General features: G+C 37.9%; 1 protein-coding gene across 3 annotated transcripts in view; it reads left to right on the top strand.

The window, feature by feature from the left end:
- The window catches only part of DGKH (diacylglycerol kinase eta), a 166,762-nt gene that overhangs the window by 96,475 nt on the left and 47,001 nt on the right, over positions 1-23,286 (top strand). For 2 of the 3 annotated variants that reach the window (XM_086611813.1, XM_086611823.1), the window contains 3 exons: positions 453-533; positions 17,762-17,866; positions 18,197-18,329. In XM_086611813.1, the coding sequence (XP_086467939.1) occupies positions 453-533; positions 17,762-17,866; positions 18,197-18,329 (319 nt within the window). Of the gene's footprint in view, positions 1-452; positions 534-17,761; positions 17,867-18,196; positions 18,330-23,286 lie in introns of those variants that run through there. The other variant, XM_009989571.2, reaches the window with a different exon arrangement.

Raw genomic sequence — 23,286 nt, forward strand, 5'->3', positions numbered from 1 at the left:
AGCTCCATTTTCTCATATGGATACCATATCATAGATTCCCCTTCATAAATTTAAAGTTTCATGCTAAAACTGATGAATTCATTTATATTTTACTAAGTGTGAATCTGTTTCCTCTGACACCACATTTATGCTACACAGTAGACAACCCAAAGCTCCATCTATTTAAAAAAAACCACCAAAGTTTAAAAGGGATTTTAAAGCAATAAAGATTTTTGCAGCCGTCTTTTTACACTCTCTTGTACTATTTAGGTAGCAAATAGAACTGTTTAGGGGTGTAATAGGAAGTTTTATGACATCATAAATGTTTTCTGTTTTTTCACCACTTTTTTTTTTTTTTCTGTTTTCATTTTCCAAATGGAATGGACACAAGGAAATGAAAGCACAGACTGTAAGTATACCTGAAAGTGGACTGAGACTATATTTAATGTTTTTGTGTTCTTTTCCATTCACAGTCTCTAATATTTGATGAAGTTGACCTGTCAGATGCCAGCGTAGCTGAATCAAGCACAAAAAATGTCAACAACAGCTTCACGGTATGGAATCATTATAATACTGATCTTGAAAGCTGTAGATAAGACTGTTACTAAGAAAACCAAGAATCCTCTGAATAGCTTCTCATTTTCCTCTATTTGGAAATTAAATGTGCTTTATTTGGAATTGACATAATGTATCACAACAATATCACGTCAGCTAATCAGATAATTTTGTCTCTGTGGTTCTTTAGCAGAATTTAGAATGTTAGATAACAGTTGCTTCAAAAGACGCTGGTACAGCATCCAATGGCAGTTGGACTAGATGATCATTGTAGGCCTCCTTCAGCAGAAATATTCTAAATATTCTATTCTATTCTAGACAGGAATAAAAAGGAAAAAGTGAAGTTCCCATCTCTGTTGATTTACTGTAAAGCTGGAAGAGTAGATCTGCTAGCCTGTGTGCAAGGCATTAAAAATTTAGCAAGATTCAGTATTAGTGCTTGATAGTACCCATTAATACAGCTTGGTTTTATGCTGCAGTTTGAGGTGGGATGCTGAACTGATTCAAGTGTAATTGTGGTGTTGTTTTAATTTCTTATAATAGCGGTTTTTTGTTTCCTATCAGTGTATTTTTTGTTTTTCATTGCCAATCATATCCCTATATGTTCCAAGTCATGGAAAAGAGTCATATCTTGATTCTGATACTGGTATGAGAAACAAAGAGTGTTCATAAATCCCTGTTTCTGTGAGTTCACAAGTGTGTTTGACACTCAAGTCTTGCTATTTGTTGTTCAACTGCTTTGTTGGAACTAAGTGATAATGTCTGACACAGTTCCTCTGCTGATTCTTAATGTCTGGAAAAGTAAATTTTTTGACCAAGAGCTAGCAGTGAGGAAGATTGTGGGTAAAGTTGTCCTTCCAAAGGTTATGAGTTCTCCCACTGACTCTGATGGCATCATCCTTCTAAACCCCCAAATCCTGTTATTCTCTATTAGAATGTGGATTTTCAGTTTTCCTGAGGATTTTAATTATTAGAGGTGGTCTGTGTTACTAGTGTTACTTGTTGTTCTTCTCCAAGGCAGTCCAATGCAAGCCTCCTGAAGGCTTCATCACTTCTTCCTTGCTGTGGTACCTCCCGGGCAGCTACTGAACTAATCACAGCAATTCAAAGACATGTTCATGTTGGCCTGGACAGGCCAGCTTGTTATGTCAATTTTTCTTTACTGATTAAGAATGCAATAAAAAATACTTAATTTGGCAGAAAGTCTCAGATATGGGAGTGGCTGTGTGAGGTACCAGCTTGCCTTTTGGAAAGGTTTTTTCTGTTGCTTAGGAGCTCTGCTTCTGCCTTGCTCCTGGCCAGAAGGAAAGCTGTCATGGAGGCATGAGGATAGCTGAGGAATGATGAGACATACAAAGATGATGGGTTGAGGATCCCAGTAGTCATGACTGTCATTTATTGTTCAAGATGGGATAGAAGGCTCAGCATCCCCTAAAGACACAAACTTCCTTCGCTATAGCCTTCATTGCAGGAAAAAGAAAATTAAGAAAATGCTCCTCTCAAAAGTATTGCTATCAATCACTGAATCATGAAATAAGACTTTAATCTTGGTGTAATTTTGTGTGGGGAAGAGAAAAGTGACATATCTTGAGGCATTTTTTTTTTTTCCTTTTTTTTTTTTTCTTCTTCCCTTGTGTTTGATGTTTTGGTATTCTTCATAATCCTTTAGGCCCACTCATTATCTCAGTCTTCACCAAAGCCCTCTTTTTTTGTATCTAGTATCAAGATTTCTGGGGAAGATGGTAGTGAAAAAAGAAACCTCGGGGGCTACAGCTTTAACAGCTTTGGAGACACAAATATTTTCATGTCCTGGGTAATTTAGGGCAAACAGTGTTTTCTCTAAGGAGTCTTCAAATTCGTTTTGAAGAATTATTTGGGTTATAGCTCTCCTGGATTGAAATGTCATCTGATTTGACTGTGAAATACGGTAATAGTTGTCATCTCACTTAATCTTTTGGCTTCTTTCTTTATGTTTGCCTAGCCCAGTCTCCCAGCAACACAGCTCAGTGAAGCAAGACTTCTCTGGCCTTGCCTGCACTGGTTTTGAGAGAAGGGAGGTTACTGTTCCAGCAATACTCCTTAGAAATAAAAAGCAACATTTCATTTTCCTTTTTTTTTCTTCCATCTTAAAAAAAGATAATCCAGCCTTTCTTAAAATTACTTTTTTCTTTATGTTGTATGCTCTGTTAACATTCTCTTTGCTAAAAAAGCAAAAATTAAATCCTTAACTTTAGCTTCCTGTAGTTAATGCAGTCCTCTTGTTTTATTGTCCCAATAGATAATAATTTTAACATAAACTTATGTGGATGGAATATACACCAAATAACCATTTTTCCAGAAAACACACCTTTAAAAATTTACATTAATTTTTTTTTTTTTTTTTTTTTTTTACAAATCCTTTTGTTGTTTCACTTAACACCCCTCTCCCCTCAATCTCCCACTCCCAGCTTGGTTTGCCTTCTTTTGCCCTTGCTAGTTTGTATGTTTGGAGACAGAGGTGTGTGCGTCAGGATTTTCCATGCTCTTTTTTTGGATAAAACTCAAGTCCTAAAATTAGTCATTACACACAGATTTAAGGTTGAGTTTATTTGTAATATTCATGCTTGCAGAATATTTTATGTAACTAAATATCAGTTTTTATTCACCAGAATTACCTTTCCTTTCTTACTACAAACAAATTGAGGGTAAGGGCAAAGTTGAGATAAATAAATATCTGCTAATTAAAATGAGAAGCTGCTACACTTAAACCAGCTCCTCTGTTTTAGTTTTTTTCCTTATTGCTTTTGATATTACTTTTCAATGAACAACCAGCTCATTTCTAGCAAATAATTCCTAGTGAACAAGCTTGCACTAGGAAGCCTTGTAATAAATAGTTTATAGGTGTTTTGTGGTTCTGAGCATCCTCCTCTAGCGGCTGTTAAATAGGGGAAAAGGTGTCCCTTGACTTCAGAGGTTTTATATGATACCCTCAAGGCTGTGTTTTTCTTGCTTGCTTGTTAGGTAGCAGTCTCCTAAGTCCGTGAGAGGAGAGAGAAGATGTTTAAGAGGTCATTCAGCCCGTCAAAGACGTGCATCACCCTCTCCATCAGCCACATCAGGAATCCACCAGAACTTTGTCTCTTCCTGTGCCTCTAGTTCAGTGATGTGGGTGGGCACTGAGTCCTTGTAATGGTGTTGGGTACTCTGCTGAACGTTTTTTCCACAGTACTTTGCTTTCAGTGGGTGGTTTATGTTGTCTCAGCATGTCCTGAAGAGTGCAGGTACGCAGTATGTTACCTCTTTGGGGAGACTTTGGGGATGAATCAATCTCCTGTCTTTATTGCACACAAGCAGATGGGGCAGTGACCAATTCTGCTGAGAGCTGTAATTCCTCATGCATTTTGGTTTGCAGGGGTAGAACTTGTTGATATCTCAAGTGCATTAAGAGAAATCTCTTTTATTTCTCTCAAAACAAGACTTCAGACTGAATGAGGCTGAATAGTACTGTCCAGCATGCTAGCATGTTCATATGGAACATTGGTGGTGTGCTTTTGTTCTAATAGGTACAAGGAATGGGATTATTAAATACTATAATGAATCCTGAACAGGCGTATTCAATTAATGAAGTTCCTCAGGGCAACAAAGGTGATTATAAATTTTGATTTAAAAGGAGATTTTGACAGGTTAGCTTTTGGCTTAGATTTCTACCCCTGCCTTGCTTTTGGTGGTGAAGAACTGATGCACATTGAACAGGAAAAAAATCTGTAGATGTGCTGCCTTACAGTCGTCGAGCCCCACAGATGTATAAAATCATAGAATCATGGAATAGTTTGGGTTGGATGCGACCTCAAAGATCATCTAGTTCCAACCCCCCTGCCATGGGCAGGGAAACCCTGGTTGCTCAAAGCCTTATCCAGCCTGACCTTGAACACTTCCAGGGATGGAGCATCAACAACTTCTCTGGGCAACCTGTTCTAGTGCCTCACCACCCTCATTGTTAAAAATTTCTTCCTTATATCTAATCAAAATCTCCTCTCTTTCAGTTTAAAGCCATTGGCCCTTGTCCTATCAGTATATACCCTTGTAAAAAGTCCCTCTCCAGCTTTCCTGTAGGCCCCCTTTAAGTACTGGAAGGCTGCTAGAAGATCACCCTGGAGCCTTCTCTTCTCCAGGCTGAACCTGAAATGCTCTGGGTTATTATAAATCTATCCTAGAGTCTCGTGTAAAATGCACAGGCATCATGTGGCAGCACTTATCCATCCAAATCCATCCAAACTGATGTTTGAAGCATTTAATTCAGTCATGGTTTTTGTGATAATGCTTTGAGGCATTACTTCATATAGCTGGCTTTAGATATTTGATTTAGGTTAGTCCAACTTCTAGTGCATCTGAGAATTGCACAAAGCCATGGACACTCAATTTCTTACTGTATATATATTCAGAAATGTGAAAATCCTGTCTAGATTAATTCTTTTATCTAATTGCATCTGAGAGTAACTGAGGAAATAATTTCACTGTCGTTCTGGAAAGTGCCCTCCAAGAATATGAATATTCATCTACTAGATGATACTCATGATGGGGATTCAGCTTGCCCTAACTTTGGAGTGGGATTCAATGATGGATTTATAGACCCCTAAATTTAGGTGTCTAGGATAAGATTAATAGCTCTTTAAAGTAGAGTCCTGTAATTCTCCATTAAGTATAGACTCCACTGATCATTAACTAACTCTCCCTTTGCTACAATAGGAGCTTTGTCATCCAGGGCACCCAAAATGTAGGCCCGTGCTTTCAACATTCCGAATCAGATGCTGAATCAAGTACTTTTTGTGGAATATACATCTTCTGAAAGTGGTCATCTTGAGAGGGAGGAAGCTGCAGTAGGCAGATCTGCTGTCCTGAAAAGCTTACTGCAGTTCTTAGTACTTAGAAATTGGATGGAAATGAGACTTTATATTCCAGCCAATAACATTGATTACTAGGATTCTGAGTATGCTTGCAAAAATGTCTTAATATAATAAATTTTTGCTGATTTCTTGGTTTTAGTGATGCTACAGACCATATAGACTAATTATTTGTTCTGTGGAAAAATACTTCCTTGGAGAACTGTTAATGTGCTGGGCTTTAATTAAGTATTTTCACCTGGTGTTATGAGGCAGAAGCAGCAGAAACATATAAAACGTTTGTTCTTTATTTTTGATTACCTCCTTTTGATTTGACTATCTTCTGAGGTAAATAATCCTTGTAAACATTTTTCTATACTCTTACCTATTCTTGCTGTTCTTCTGATTATTATTCTGCAGCGTCATCTTGTAAGTGAAGTGACCAGTTTGGCACTCAGGAGGAGAAGTCACAGATATTTGGGACTGTTTTCTAAGTTAACACTCATTTACATTCCTTATGGATCCCACATGTTGTCTATTTTCTGCAGCAGCAACACATTATGCATTACTTTTTATCCTCTATAATGATACTAAGATTTTTTTTCTATTAGTTTGGAGTAATTCATAAATACTTCTTCTGTGCTTCTGTGTTTTTTCTCTGGTGTGTTTCTTTGTTTTTACTAACACTGAACTTTTACAAGTCATGGTACTGTCTGTTTAATACCTTGCTTGGCTCACTCTGTAGTGCCTTGGTGATCAAGGTGGGGAAGTAAGTAATCAAAATTTTGTGCTATCTGTAAATGTTCCTGTATCACTACTTTACATTTCTCTTTCAGTTTAAGAATTGCACCACAAAATTTTGTAAGAGAATAATAAGGTGCTTATTATCTATTAATATTTTCCCACATTAAAAATTCTTGTTAGTCCTTCTTGTTGCTCACCAACATCAGCTGCAGCTCTACAACAAGTTATTGCATCTCCCACAGCCAGGGGGAAATGGCCCACTTTTTGTAGGAAGGGCCTAAACCTTGATTAATTATGTAATTACAAATTCATACCAGCTGGATGCATATCCATACCTCTTACTTTTTTTATGGCATTTAGCTTTTCATCTCATCACATGATTGGAACATAAAAATTAATTAGTCTTTTCAGTTCAGTGACTGAACTATAAATAATTATGGGTCAACTTGATTTTTCAGCTTTTTTGAACAGAAGTACTAAATTTATTTCAAATTTAAGGGATTAAATTTTGGTTTAAACTATTTTTTTCATATTATAAAAAGAAAAAAATAACAACTATGCATAGCATTTCATTAAAGTCAGTCCCTGAACGTAATTTTGTTACAAAAAGTTATTTTTTTTTCTCCAATTTCCACTTTTTTGGTCAGACTTCTCAATTAACTTTGACTTGAAAGCAGAGAGTTCTACCTAATATGTTTTTAAACAAAAAAATCTTTATCCGGTTGTCTGAGATTTCCTTAATACTCTGCAAATTTGAATAGATTTTGGAAAACGAAACATTTATATTTGCTCATTTTCCTTTGACTTATTAGTTTGAGATGGATAGATGTTTTTTAAAGGTTAGTGATACTCCATTGGAGCAACTGGGCTTCAACTCTGGTTAAAATTTATATTGCTTTCTTCCAGTTTACATTGTTTTCTTCCAGAGCTCTGATTACCCTATTTCCTATCTACATTTCTGAATGTAGCATATCGTACGTCTTGGCCGAGGATGTAAAGTTTACTGGCATATAATTCATGTGGAACCAGCTTAAAGCATAAACCAATTCTTTTCGTCTTTGAATCCTCCTGTGCAGCTGCTGTTTTTAATGGGAGGTTGCCCAGTTATACTGGAAGCTCAGTTCTTGCAATTCATCACAATTTCAAGTTGAGTATTACAACTGGGCCCGAGGGCGTCTTGCTTTTTAGCAGTTTATTTCAGCCCTGCTGCCTCTGACATCAGTCAGCTTTCTGCTCATGATTGAGATTAGCTGCTTCTAATTGATTTTAAGAAATTAACATTTAATATTCTCAATGGGCTTGGAAAACAGAATGCATTGCCAGACTTTTGCAGTATGTTGGAGAGGTAGTGTTAATTTCTTAGACTTGGACATATTTTGCTTCCTCTCTTGCCACTCAGATTTTTTCCGAGTTGTTACTGAGGCTTTTCTTCAGGGACTACCAGAACTTCAGGGAATGTGAGAACTGCTTAACCTTCTCCAAGCCACATCAAGAGGAAATGAGAAGAGCCTTCTCCCAAAGGAGACCTTTTGTCTTTGGGTTTGAGCTCTCCAGTCTTCTGTCTTTTCAAATATTAGAGACAAAGAGAGGTAGTCCCAAAGCTGGGAATAGTTATCCTAATACTGTTTTTTCCTATTTAAATAATCTAACATCAATTCGATTTTATTACTGACTCTCTATTTGCCCATAGTCCAGGGTCTTGAGCTTTATTTAAGTGTAGAAAAGCTTATGGATTCCAGTGGAGGTATTTCTCTGATGCTGTCCCACTTGTTTACAAAATCCAATTTACTGCAGTTTGGTCTCAGTGGACATCCGGAGATGGTTTCTTTGTTCATAACCTCAAGCCTCTTACAAACACTGTCCTACCTCAGTCTGTTTTTTTCCAAGGGCCACTCATCTGAAGGTTGCACTGACTTTTTCTAGGTTTTCTGCGGCTTCTCTTTCACAGCCTTTCATACTTCTGTGGTTTGTTGAAATCATCTTGCTACTCCTATGTGGAGTGACTCCTGGGATCATGGGATTGGCAACCACCTTCAAAGCTTTGGTTTGTTCCAGACTTGGGGTGGTTTCTCCTGGTTTCAGGTGTTGCTAAGCAAACTTTTTCACTGCCTTTTTGTTAGCCTGGATGATTAAACTTTCTATTTTGCTCTGTAGGAATACTCTGGAACACAGCTATCTGCGATTTTATTTCTTTGTGAAAAATGTATTTTAAGTAAATTTCTACATAGAGTCTCTGCTGATGTTGCCTTGAAGGGAGACACTCTTGCTTGACTCCTCCCTTTAATAAACCACAGGGACACAAAAGAAATGGATTTATGTTTGGAAACATGCTTCTGGATGAATTTACGTAAACCGAATTTCAAATAATTTACACATTAAATTTACTTAACCCAGTCTTATGTGAACACTTCAGTTTGCATGAACATCGTCTATATGTGTATCTTAACTAATTTGCATACTAATTTTAATTTTATTAACAACAGTAATAATAATAATAGTGGTCCAGGCATGGATAATGAGCTTATGTTAGTTTTATGAAATTACTGGTATGAAGGAAAACGAAACAAATATCAGTGAAGTGATGTGAACTGTGTGTGGTGCTATCCTTAGGATTCCTCTCAGCGTACTTTACGTTGTGTTTAGCCTTTAGGTGTACAATAATTACCTGGGTTTGGGCACACTTTGAAATTCCCTTTGCGTTCCAGTTAAGCGTTAACATTGCTAACAGTATATACTGATGATGGTGAGAGTTCAGGCACATTTGTAGCTGTCTCTACTTGAAGTGCCTTCCGCTCTGAGCTGAATCCCACTTCCAGAAACACTGAATTTTAAATTTTGCCTATGGTCTTACCAGAAGGGTGAGTGTGTGGCACCACATCAAGACGAGGGAATGGCATATCCAGACAGTCCCCATGCCCTGTTTGCAGTCTAATGCTGGGCTGACAGAAGTCCTAGAGTGACATCTGTGAAGATCTTGGGGCCTCTTGTCATCTCCAGGAGGTAGAATATGGCTGGAAAAAGTTCAAGTTCCAGAGCTGGCCTCACCAGCGTGACTCAGCTTTGCACGAGTAGCTAACTCTTGGGGTGGATTTAGTTTTTCCCTAGTTGTGAACTATCTGCTGTTTCATACAGAAGCTGATTAGCCTCTAAATGATGAAGGCTTTTTGCTGCTCCCAGACTGAGCAATACCCAAACCACGGAAAGAGAGGGGAAGTGCTTTGTATTCCATTTTGTTCAATTTTCCACTCAGTTGTGTTTTTTTTTCTTCTTCTATATTCAGGCAGCTTGGAAACAAAACAAAAACTGAAATAGCAAATTAATATACTGCAGGGAAGAAAATTGGAGAGACAAAAGCAATTAGTGTGCACTTGTGATGCACTTAGGGTTTTTTCCTGCATTTAACATTTGCTCATTTTCTTCGGCCCTCTGACAGTGACAAAAAACCATAATGAAGCTGAGAGCTCTTTGGATAGCTTTGGGTGTGACTTTCAAGTTTTACACTTATCTCTGACCTGATGCACTGTCTCCCTTTCCCTAAAGTGTCTGGAGATGTTGAAACTTTAAGTTTCATTATGAAAAAGCAATAAAGCATTTCAACCATGAGGCTAAAATCCGTAGATAAATCGCTTGGGGTTGAGCTGTTACAAGAAAGCTGAACACTTTTCAGAAGAGGAAAACAAGGAGATGCTTAAAAATGTGACCATTCTGGGCTGTATTGTACATTTTGGTTCTAGTTATATTTACCTGGAGCTTCTTTTCTACAGATTTCAAGCTTAAGCAGAATTTTTTCGAAAATAGCTCACAGAAAATATCTCTTTTTCTTCCTTTAGTTTTCTAAGAGCTTCTTTAATTTGTAAAACACGATAAGAAGATTTGCATAGAAGGAAATGCACTTAAAAAATCTTTTATTTCTTTGTCTGAGCTCATGGTATAGCATTGGTGAAGCAGTTGGGGTGTTTGGAGAACAAACTCTGAGGACTACCAGATTCCTTTCTTCCTGCAGTTTTACAGTTACCTATTCTCTGATGTTTCTTTCTCATCTTAATTTGAGAGTGGTTAAAATACCTGGAGAAACCTTAAAAAGTATCCCTCGGTGCAGTTCCTGTATACCAAATAATTTTATAAACAAAGCCATTGGTGTAAACTTTGAATTAATTTCCTGCTTCTAGTGAACAAGGATCCCTGGCTTCCAGCAGCTGGATCATGTTTAAACAGGCATCTGTTATTACAGGAGATAAAAATAGTCAGGTGCTGATTTATTTTGTATAATTTTGTACCTAATGCCATTAAATATATAACCAAATGTTTTCCTTTAAGCACAGAAGCTATCCCATCTGACAGACGCGTAACGAGCTGGTGAAGCTGGAGTAGGGACACAGCAGTGCGAAGTAACGAGCTTAACAAATCTTTAGGGGCTTTAAAGAAACGCGTAGGCCTTGAACTATGTGTAGCGTTTCCAGTTTACATTTACAAGAGTGGTTTATTGTTTTTGCTGTGCTTCAATACTGATTTAAGATAAATTTCTAATTCTTCAGTCCAAATTCATGAAACTTTCCTACCCTGCTTCCTGTAACAGTCTCATTGTAAGGTTATACTTCTGAAGGAATAATATTTTTCTGTTACCATTTGGTTGACGTTGGATGCATGAGGTCAAATCTGAGGAACTGTAGATTTCTGGCAAAGTGACCTTTGCTGGATACTTTTTGCATCTGTTCTACAGTTTGAGGCTGGATGTGTCATAACTGGATTACTTGATTTGCTGGGATTCTGTTTTCACAGAATCACAGAGTGATTTGGGGGATGGAAGAGACCTCTGGAGGTCATCTGGTCCAAACCCCGTGCTGAAGCAGGGCCACCTAGAGCAGCCTGCCCAGGGCCGTGTGCAGACAGCTTTTCAGTATCTCCAAGGATGAAGATGCCACCTTGAGCAACCTGTGCCAGTGCTCAGTCACTTTTCACAGTAAAAAAGCGTTTCCTGATGTTCACACAGAGTCTCCTGTGTTTCAGTTTGTGGCCAGTGTCTCTTAGCCTGTCACTGGGCACCTCTGGATAGAGCTTGACTCTGTCCTCTTCGTACCCTCCCTTCAGATATTTACATACATTAATAAGATCTCCCTGAGCCTTCTCTTCTCCAGGCTAAACAGTCCCAGCTCTCACGTACAATGCTCCTATGTGAGAAGCTGCAGTCCCATAATCATCATTGTGGCCCTTCCCTGGACTGTCTTCAGTATGTCTTCTGCCGAGCAGCCCAGGACTGGACACAGTACTCCAGGTGTGGCCTCACCAGTGCATAGCAGAGGGGAAGGGTCACCTCACTCAACCTGCTGGCAACACTCCTTCTAATGCAGCCCAGGATACCATTTGCCTTCTTTTCCACAAGGGCACATTGCTGGCTCATGTTCAATTTGATGTCCACCAGGACCCCCAGGTCTTTTTCTGCCAAACTGCTTTCCAGCTGGGTAGCGCCCAGCATACTTTGGTGCCTGGGGTTATTCCTCCCCAGGTGCAGGACTTTGCACTTCTCTTGTTCAACTCCATGACGTTTCTGTTAGCCCATTTCTCCAGCCTGCTGAGGTCCCGCTGGATGACAGCACAGTCCTCTGGCATATCAGCCACTCTTCCCAGTTTTTGTCATCAGCAAACTTCCTGAGAGTGCACTCTGCCCCATCATCCAGGTCATTAATGAAGATGTTAAATAGGACTGGACCCAGTGTTGACCTTTTGGGTAGACCGCCAGTTACTGGCCTTCAACTAGACTTTGTGCTACTCATCACCACCCATTCAGCCAGTTTTCAATCCACCTCATTGTCTGTTCATCCAGCCTATGCTTCATCAGCTTCTTTATGAGGATCTTAAGAGATAGTGCTGAAAGCCTTACTGGAGTCAAGGTGGACGACATCTGCCTCTCCCTTCAACCACCAAGCCAGCCATTTCATCATAGGTTACCAGATTGGTCAAGGATGACTTCCCCTTGGTGAATCCATGCTTACTCCATATCACTTTCTTGTCCTTCATGTGCCTGGATGTATTCTTGGTCATGCTCCTTCATTTTTACCAGGAATGTGGCATAAGGCAAGGCCGCCTGAATTACCCAGGCTGGATTCTACTGCAGAGTGAAATCAGAGTAGATTAGAGTAGTACCTGTTTCTGTGATGTAACCACTTTTGTCCTGCCTTTTAGTTAAGGCCACTTGTCCTGGTGTACTGGTGCAGGAGATGCTGTGTGGGACTAACCTTTTTCTTCTCCCTTTTAAGAGTTTTTATAGTGGGGGCCAAAACCACACATTACTGTCTTACTTGTGAGCTTGGCAACAGTGAAATAGGAGAAGGCCAGCAAGAAGAGGGAAGCAACGTTTTAGTGGAGTAGACAGAGCTAATTGTTCTGATTATAAATTCTGTGTTGTATTCAGGCAAATGTAATAGCCATTTATTACTGGCCTTGCTTTTAAATGCTCCTGCCCCTTTGTAAGTTATACTTTCTGCCTGGCTCGGCTCAACTTGAAAAATGATAGTGACGATTCACCATAAAGCACCAACTACACCTTTGACTCTTATAATTTATTTAGTATCCTGAATCCAAGAAATTAAAGTATTGTAGAAAGCTGCCCAACTGTTAGCACTGCGATTTTTGCAGACAAGTTCTGGTAGGTATGGGAGCATCAAGGACCCCAGCAGAATACTCCCACCACTGTGATGGAGGTGCATCCATCTGTCACATTCATGTGGACTCACCTGCGCGAGGACAAGGAAATGGAGTGGCAGGCAGAAAGCAAGGGAGGCATCACGTGTTATCCTGGTATTTGCCAGAACTTGCTCGTTGACGTCTGGAAGCACAGAGAAGTTAGGAAGCATTACATCTGTTACGTTCATGCCCCAGCATTGGGTACGGTCCCTAAGAGGAGAGGTGGCAGTGTTCTCTCGCTGTATCACCCGCTCTTCATTAGTTCCAGAAAGATATTTTAAAAATATCTGTTCAAAGAACAGGAAAACCATTTCCCCGCCTGTTTCAGATTCTAAGTGATGTTTCTACATTACTAAGTCAATTCAAGATCGGCCATACAAAGTGCTATTAGTGTAATGCCTGATAATAGTTTAGAGCAGCAGAAGGTGCCTTAATGCAAATATCATGTTGCAGGAAGTGGGGTGCTTTACAATAGCTGCTGTGTTGCTGCTGAGATGTAGACCATTATTTTCTTGATTAGCAAATGTAGTGTCTGCATTTTTCTTTGAATCAGTAAAGGAAACCAGAAATGTAGGCACCAAGCTTTGGGAACTGTATTTTCTTATATATTGCTGATACAATATGTTATAAATTAGGCAATAGGCTTTAATTAAACTCTCTATGATTTTCTTTTACAGATTGTAGGTCTATACCCATTGGGTTGAAGGCATATAGAATGTTATCGGTAAAGTTAACCCCTTTGAAAGCAAAAAGTGCTTTCGAATTTACACTGAATTTAATGGCAATTTTATATCCTTTCAAGATGGTAAGCTTGTTCCTTATAGGTGCTGTCTGAAAGAAAGTTGCAGTAGTGGCCCAAAACTTGGCTGTGTAATTTTCATTGAAGTATTTTCCAGATGCGTGTGTACATCTGTATGAGTTTCTGTGGTTTTTTAGAAGCCAAATTATCCTAATGTGAACGTGTGTCAAAATCCCAATTTATGGCAAGGCCTGTGTGGTGGCAGACTGAACAATTTCCTTGTTTCCTCCTTCATTCCCCACTCAAAAAGCCTCCAATTTTTCTGGACTGAATAGGAACATTATCACATTAGTGGGCCATTTGTCTTCCTCTCCAGACATTATTTATTCCTTGTGATGTTTTAGGACTTGTGTTGTTTACCTTCTACTTTTAAGAACGTGTATGCTCACTCTTTCCCTATACCTACTGCGTTAAAAGCGTTTTTAATTCCCACTACCTCAATTTCATTACTTTCCAATATACTGCAGTATCTGGCTTTGGAAACTTTCTCTTTCAAAATCAGCCATGACTTCTTCTTGGCTACTTAACAACAGTGAAAATTTTCAAAGTAACTTAATCTTCTAAATTAAATCTGCTTGATTTATTTATTTTTAAGGCCTTTTGTCTGTCTTCATCCTTCTTGATTTGTCTCCTGCTTTGTCAGCATGTGAACCACTGGCACCTGAGTTCCTCCAAGATTTAAGAATTTTCTCATTCTTATGTTACCTCAGTCATCTTCCATTGTTTCCTGTGATACTTCCTTTGTCATTGTATGATATAATTTCTTCTTGTCTATTGAGAGTTTAGCATATTCAGAGTGATATATAAATAATAATATTTCAGGCATCAAGCATTAATTTTAAAAAAAGTAATATGTAATACAAGAAAACATGCTGACTGTGATCGGTAGAAGAAAAGATACAGAACTTCGAATATGACTACATGCAATGAGGTGAGATTGGTAATGAAATCCAAATTTACATGACTGGAAAATGGTTTTAAGGACAATTAAATCAATTTTAATTCTGATTGTGTCTGCACACAGGTTCAGCTGTCTTTAATGAATGCACACTAAACATCTCACATAAGTTAGTTAATCATAACCTTCTATAAGCACCCATAAGAAAGCATGCCTTCTGTGTAAATGCAAATAAGAAGGTATAAGAAGTCATTCTCAGTTTAGGACAAGGAAGAACAGCTATACTGAGTTAGCATAAAGCTCATGAAACCATATTGAATCAGAGTAGTGTAATAGCAGTAGCAGGGACTCAAGAAAGGAGTGTAAGCAGCAGGGCATGTGAGGTGATTGTTCCTGTTGTGTAACTTCCCAACGTTCCCTCGTTGGATTTTGAGGACTTGCGAAATTGAAGGTTTCTGATACTGAGTTTTATAGTATATGATGCATCTATTAGTGATGAATTTGTCAAATACCTTTTTAGACATTTATACTTCTGGTGTCCTCAACATCCTTTGGGAATACTTTTCAAATCTAACTAATGTGTTACATTTAGGAAAAAACACTTCTTGTTATTTGCTAATAATTTCCTTCATTCTCTGAGTTCTTACATTACGTGAAATATCTAATAAATAATGAGAGTACATCTTCTCCATGATTTTGTAGACTGAAGTAGATGAGAACCTAAATGGACTGCTTAGTTTATCTTTTTTTTTTTATTTTAAGAAAAATTCCAAACATAGTCTATGTTTTTGGTATACAATGCATTTTGTCTTTCTTCATGTTATTTACTTTCTTGAAGTTTGTTGTTAAGAGATGTAAATCAAAGAGAATACGTAGTTTAATCATCGTGTTATAGATGCTGTGTTTACAAATGTCTTCCAATTTTCCATTTTATTTTTACAGCTCTAATAATAATTGACCATTCATTCATGTGATCGTCAGTATATAATTTAACTTTCAGCGTGTTGAAGTGCTCTCAACCTTATTAAGTTTGTTATGCTCTGAATTTGATAAGAAGTTGGGATATAGGAAGTTCTGGTATGTTTACATGCATTAGTTATCAATGTTTGGTGACATGATTTGATTGTCAATACATGGATTTGTAGTAGTTTTTGAGATGGCCTTTGGTGTCTCACCTGGCTTATTTATAGCTTCTGTTCCTCATGCTGTGGTGCCCTGTCATATATACCTGCCCCGTGCCAATGTTTTGGATACCAAAGGGCATCTCCATTGGCACTGGGTAACTATGTGTGAACAACTGAACTAAGGCCTTGATTTTGGGAAGGGAGAGCGGGGGGACGCACAAGCGATTTCTGTGATCAGTAGTATTAAAGGCAAGAGTAATATAAGTAAATATTACTTGAAAAGATCAAGATTATCAGGAGTCTTCATGCAGCTGTTGTTGCTTAATGGCATTTCATAACATCTGGTTACAGGTTAGCATCAGTACTGAGCATGGGTGAAGGATGGATGCTAAGTGCAGAGTTTTGAGTGGACTCGTCCTTACTTAATCCCTATTATAATGTCATGCTATATAATAGGAAATAATCTAGTGGGTGTATTTGCCCAAATAATATTTCTGAGTCCACTGAAACCTGGAAATTCCAGCAGAATGCTGATTGTTGTTGGAGCTGTGGTTATATTATGATTTAATGGCTTTTCTGGGCTTCATTTGATGACCTGGCCTAGAAAAACATTTTGAAGTAATAAAGCGTCTGTTTGGCTCCAAACTAATGAGAGAAGCATTGCTCTTTGCATTAACTGTTCTTTAGGAAGAGCTGCGGAGAGCTACTAATAAACCTTATTAAAAAGCTTAAGCAAGATTGAAGGAAATAGAAAACAGAGGAACTGTTCCATTCCATGTGAAGTGAGTACATAAAAAAAAAAAAAAAAGCAAGCGCACAGGGTTTTTTGCCTCTCCTCCATGTGACTTGCAGCTTGCTGCACTTCAGTTACGTTGCCTCTGAGATACGTTAAAGTGCAGCTCAGTTTAATGAAGGAGTGGATAGGGCAAGTCAGGGCTAGAGACTATTTGCAGCAGAGATTGGGTAAGTAAACGCAGCTGTAGATAAGTGTTTACTAATCCTGTGCAATTGTTACAATATCTAGCCTGCAGCATTTAAAACAATACTCAAAGCTTTCACTTTCTGGTTGTCTTTTCTTTGTTGTACTTAAGTAATTTGCAAGTGTGGGTGGGACATATTATGCGATGGGTTTATGTATAAGACTGAGAGAGGATTTAGTTTTATTTTTTTAGACTTCCTACAACAAAAGAAATAACTTTCATTTCATATTCTTACTTTGTTTTAAATTCTTTGCTATGTAAGTAACTGCTTTGTCTATTTTAGTGCAGTGCTCAAAATAATTTCAGTGGGAGTTAGTTTCTGGTGCCTTCCTGTTATTTTAATTATTTTTCTACTGGTGAGGGAAAGGGGAAAACAGCTTTTACTCTGAAACGCCTAGGTACAACATTTTCAGATTTCTAGAATTCAACTCCAGACCACTGAAAACTCCTCAGCATCAACTTGTTCCAGGAATTAATTCAACCATCCTAGTAGGATATGATTTCAGCTGTTTGCTTTTGTTCTTTGTGTCTTTTTATAAAGATTTGCATGTGTTCTTATACTGAGTTTTTATAGAAAATTCTGTTTTAAATTTAGGTATGTTTAAATTTGTATAAATTTAATATCAATATGCAAGATAGAGAAATATGATGAAAGTTTTTTTGTTGTTATTGTTTAAGATTTCTAAAACATTTCTATTTTGTTTCTTTTGATTTTGATTTGGTTTTGTCTCTAGCAATTGGAATCGACCTTGCAGTTGCTATAATGCTGTTATGAAATAGGATTGCAATCTTAGTCAATTATTCATTTCCAGAACGGTTGTTTTAGCAGTTTCATTGCCTGCCATTTGAGTATTTAAATCCCAGTGCATAGACAAAGAGCTGAGAACGGAGCATGGTCAATATACAATATTTGGAAAGACCTGTACTGAAGCCTAATTGGAATCTTGGGAACTGGAAAAGAAAAAGCAAACTCCTTTGTTGTTGGTAGTGTATTAAAGAAAATATTTTTTTAAGCATTTAATATCTTGTCATCTAGGGCGTGTCTTCCTCTTGCATCATCTCACAGGAAAGAGTACGTTAAATATTATGCTCTATCACGAGTTTTACTATTTGGATTAATCAGAATGTGTTATCTTTTTCAGATAATCACTCCATTTAGGAGGCTAATACTGTGTGCTGAGAACCGAAAAGAAATGGAGGACTGGATAAGCTCTCTGAAGTCCGTTCAGTCCAGAGAACACTATGAGGTAAGTTGACATCCCTGTTGGTGCGACTTGCTCTAGCTCAACAGATCAAGCTACAGGACACAGAACTGGAGTATTCACCCTCCTTAGTGTGAAAAGTGTGTGGAGTGTCGTCAGAGTGAAGCTTCCTGTTAAGACCTTCACTATCGAAATGAGAGCGTGTTATCACACTTCTGTTTAGAAGTTCGGAGGGTCAGCAGGCTAAATACCCTTTGGAAAATACTTTTGGTGAACATTGCGTTGTTGTCCCCTATAATATGGAACCGTAGGTAATTTCAGTCACTGTAGCTGTGTTCTGTACTTGCAAATTTGTCTTAACTTCTCCTTTACTAGACCGCACAGTTTAATGTGGAACATTTCTCAGGGATGCATAACTGGTACGCCTGCTCCCATGCCCGACCCACCTTCTGTAACGTGTGTAGAGAGAGCCTCTCTGGAGTCACTTCTCACGGCCTGTCTTGTGAAGGTAAAATAAATGCTTTCTTCCCCCTGTTTGTAATGCTGGTTGTGCAGACAGATGGCTGAAAATTCAAGACAAGTAATGATTCTGAAACTAATGAGTAAGAAAAAAGCCCGAGGGGAGAAATCTATTTACTAGAGTGACTTTCTCTTGGGCAGAAGGACTGCTAATGATCTGGCCCACCTTCTCCGCGGTCCGAGTGCCTTTTTCTAATGCATTTCAATAAAACAGTTCCTTCTGCTGCAGTGACCAGTTTGGAATGTGTGTGCCTGAGTGGACGATTTGCAAGAAAAGATAGGATTTCTTTGATTTCCCCTTCAAAAACGCAGATGTGAAACAAAATAGTCTTACTGGTTTGCAGAATTGGCATTCCTCAGGAAAAAAATCGTAATGGTAGTTTCTGCCTCAAATCTGTAAAAATTCTTAGCGCTTTGTTCAGCACTATAACCTCTGATTCTTGTTTGCTCTGTTGCTGCTGTCTGATCCTGCAGTATGGGCAGGACAGATGAGGAGAGATTTATTGCTTTAAAAATTCTCTCATGCAGTGAGGGCGTAGAGATGTAGATGCCTTTGCGTTTTGATAGATGAAGAGATGAAATCCAGCACAAAAAAAAAAAAAAGAGGCGATGTCGCTAAGACTTTGGCATTAAGCTTATCCGGAGAAATTTTATTTCGCAAGCAAATATTTATATTAAACCTGAAAGAGCTTATTTATTTATATTTTGCTACAAGTTCTGTGAAAAAGTGGTAAGAAGTCTACTTGTGTTGGAATCCAGCAGAAAATCAAGTATCAGTGTGACCCTATGGTGTGTATGAAATGTAGAGATATTAAATTACAAAATAGCTAACTGTCCAGAAAAGAGTTACTGTTACTTAACACTGTTCAAAACTTGATTTTTGAATGCGTGCTTGCCCAACTGCAAACGCAGATGTTGTTACAATACCTGAGGTCTAAGCATAATAAGGCATGTTAAGGAAACCTTACAAAGGAAACATTAACCCACTGTCCTGAATTGTCCGTGCTTTTAATGTAGCTAATGGTGCAGTTGCCAAGGAACGGGATGAACCCGTTTCATAGAAATTGGAAGTAGCATAGTTACTTCCAGCTTCTCTGCTTTGTGTTTTCCACTGCGTGTAAGTCCTTTGGACAGTTTTAAGGCAATTATGGTATTTTCAGTGTCTGATATTGGCAGATGGAAGAATCATGTGCTTAGCTAAAATGCAGTTTTATTGCCTCTGTGTACAAATACAGTTCTGTTTGCTCAGGCAAAGGAAAGGAAAGACTTCTTTCATAAAGAATTTATCCTTTCATAAGTTAATATCATGGTTTATTTCAAAAGGCTCTTTAGCAAGAATTATTCTTGTAAGATTATCAATATTAATGGTTGTAGTTCATCATTTTCTGGCTTTTCAGTGTCTTATTTTGCTTCTAAGTATGGTTTTAATTTCCGAGGCTTTGATGCTGTCACGGTTTGATGTGTGTGGGGGGGAAGGATCCGGTGGCCAGCTCCTGCCACCAGAACCTCCTCCTGCCACATCAAATCATGACGCTAACTTTTTCATTAAGGAAGTTTCCTTAATTTCCAGATTTGGACTTTGTCAACTTTCTGCATAACTTTTTACAAGCTAATGCTACATTTAGCCACGTTTCTGATACCAGTTGATATTTCAGCAGTTTTTATGAATGGCTTTTGATGGTAGACTGGATTTACTTTCACTGGTTCACAGTTTCATAAACGTGTATAACCTGGATTGGTTTATATGTAGATACTATGATATTCTTTTATCTATTAATAAGTTTACCTCCTTTTACTTTTTAGCTACTAGTTTATATCTGTTTTCTTTATTTTTTTTTTCAAGTGCTTTTAAAAATAAAACGAGAACCTTAATTATACATCTGATCTAAATCAGTTGAAGGTTGACTCTTTTACTGGAATACTCATACTTTGTCCCTGATTCTGTGTATCTGTAAAAACCCGTGTTTAACTGTACTTCATTTCTTTATATAAAAGAAGTGTATTTTGGTTTGACACTATTTCTTTCTTTGAGATTCTAATGTGACTGAGTTAATTTTTACTTGCTTCTGTCATGTGCACTTCTAATGCATTTCACCATTTATTTTTTTGGCTTACACCGTGTTAGCAATATACACTGTTTCAGGAGATGATGTAGGAAGTATGGAGTCTTAAGATTCCCCAGACGTGTTCTGTGCTGCTTTTTCTCATTAGATCTTTAAAAAACCTGTTTAAATATTCATGCCTGGCATCTGAAACTTCCAGTACTGCTTTACACTAGGAATCCATTTATATCTATACTAAATTCAATTATTTGTGTGATCATTGATCCTGGGCTACTCTATTATCTTTTCAATTGAGAAGCACGAGAGGCTTCTTCTCAAGAGATATTGGAGCTCTTCCTCTCTCAGTGGTTCTCATTACTGGCACACCAAGTTATCTCAAAAGTATCTTAGAGTCTTCGTACTCTTTGTGGTCTGATTATTGACTATTACCTGTAGATGAAAATAAAAATAAATCCTATCACTGATATTTTGCACCTTACAATACTTTAGAAGCTCAGTCCTGTAATATTTTATTCTCTTAGACCTGCTAGTCTCCAGCAGCACTGCGCAACTGGTTTTTTAGCCTGACCGCACAACAAGCCTAATTTCTTCTGGAGATAAGATGGGTGCCTTCTTTTTTCAGGGCACCTTCCCTCCCAGTAGGCCTTGGCAAAGGTTGACCAAATTAACTGCAGGCCACCCTGAAGATACTCCTGTAAGTTTTGTGGAAACCAGTGTAGGAAAAGCAGGTACATTAGTATCTTTGCTAGGGAGAAGACTGTAGTGTAAAGTTACATCTTTTTACAAGTCAAAGAGTCGATACGTGTGTCAAACTGAAGATGTAAATTCATATCAAACCAGGCTTCATTCTTTCTACTGCTCAAGAAATAATTGACTTTTAAAAAAATTAATCATACACTCCTTTGAGATGCAGTTCTATTCTTCCCAGTAGTTCCTGCTTTTGTGTCTTCTCTAAAGACGATCTGTGTGTTGTGTTGCTCTAGCTGGCTCTAAAGGACTGATCTCTGCACCATTCATCCACAGTATTTACTAGGACAGAGAAGTTATAATTCTTTTGCCTTGCTTTGGAAACTACTCCAAACTAGCTGAATCAAGTAAGGCTTTTGTTCTTTATGTTCCTCAAATGTTTCTCTTATTCAGAATTTAGCTTGCTGTATGCTCAGAACTCTAAGCCTAAGAGGTTATCAGGTAAACACAGATAGATGGAATGCTTACGCAAAGAAACCTAAAGAACATAGATTATTATCTATGGAAACTCTTCAAAAGCTCTTTAGCCTCAATTGCTCTCTATTGATACCACGTTTCTGTCCAAGTCATTGCCAGTGGAACACTGCCTTTATGATTATTCTCAAAGATGTATTTCTTCACGTAGTGTTTTCATTATCATGACTGAATCTTGAATGTTGAATATCAAATATACCTAATAAGCTGGAGATTGCAGTTTAAATGAGATGCTTTCTACTGTGATGAATTGCACAAACAAAAAATATTGAAAAAACACTTTAGGATTGTGAAGTCAAGCAATAAGAAAACACTGAGATTAAATTGCCTCTGCAAATGAGGTGCACTTGGTCTTTTTTCATTATGATTGTGGTTTTTTTCCCCACAAAACGCTGTTGTTCTTACCCACTGCACAGGGTATTGTACATGCACTACTTGGATAGTCCTTGTCTCCAGGGTTTTTGCCACGTTTTCTGCACAGGCTGGAGAGTGAATAGTGAATGAAGCGGTCAGGAAGAGAAGGGATGTTCATGGTTAAAAGAATTTAGGAGTAATAGAAAACTGTGTTCTGTGACTTTGTATCACACTGTGCCCCTCTGTAATCCTAGGAAAATCACTTCAATAAGATTTTTGATCAAATCAGTAGTTGTGTGTTGTTTATAATCTGGGACCTATGTCACAAAAATGCTGAGTTTTATGTAACTGCAAAAATCAGCTGAAGCTGTTTTGAAGTCACTGATACTTTGAAGATGTACAGTATTGAAAAAAAGATCTTAACTGCAGTGGTACTGAGCATAATAATAATAATAATTTTAAAAGGCCAGGAAGAAATGACTATTGGTGTCTAAAAAGCAGTATTTCATTCGATTTTTTGTAAATAAGGCAAATACCTGTTGAAAATCATTATGAACCAGAGTATGGCACAACTGCGTACGTACCAAGAATCATCCATGGCATGCAGTGAATGAGGGTCCTATTCTCAAAAAGTGTATGGTCATATAACTGAAGACTTTACACTTGCATATGGAAGCTATATTAAAGTTGCATGAGTAACTTAATTTTGTAGTACTTGACTTTGTAATATGAGTATTCTTTTAGCACTCTGTAATATTAAATTAACCTAGGGAGTTTTTTATTTGGGTGTGTATAGTAAAAACTACCAAGAAAATACTGAATTTTATCCTTTATGACATAGACATAAGCTTCAAATTGGAGTGAATTTACATTGCTGTTTTCACTTGAGTCACTCTGTTTTCACTGTGGCTTGTCCATCCGTCATGTGATAGTATTCTCAGAAACAAAACAGCAGGTTTCTTGGAATACCTGAAGACAAATCCTTCCATCTTGACAACTTAAACTATAGATATCAGCTCAGGGATCTTCAGATCAGTTTCAAAACTTTGGCTTTGGCCTTTGAAGTTGGAAAAGAACAGTCTGAGCCAGTTCTTTGAAGAACAGAAAAAAGAAAACTCATCGTAAAATAGGTGGTAGAGTGGTAAGTTTGGGGAAGAAGAAATTGAATGTCTTGCCAATGTAGTTGAATTAATTGGTGGGTGGTTAGAATGAAAGGCCTGTGAGACAGAAGCGTTCTATAACAAAGGCGTATATTTTCAGTGCGGGAAATCCTGTGATAACGCTCAGTAATGTTGACTTTTCTTCATT

Source organism: Tauraco erythrolophus, chromosome 1 (assembly GCF_009769465.1).
Source record: "Tauraco erythrolophus isolate bTauEry1 chromosome 1, bTauEry1.pri, whole genome shotgun sequence".
NCBI classification, from domain to species: domain Eukaryota; kingdom Metazoa; phylum Chordata; class Aves; order Musophagiformes; family Musophagidae; genus Tauraco; species Tauraco erythrolophus.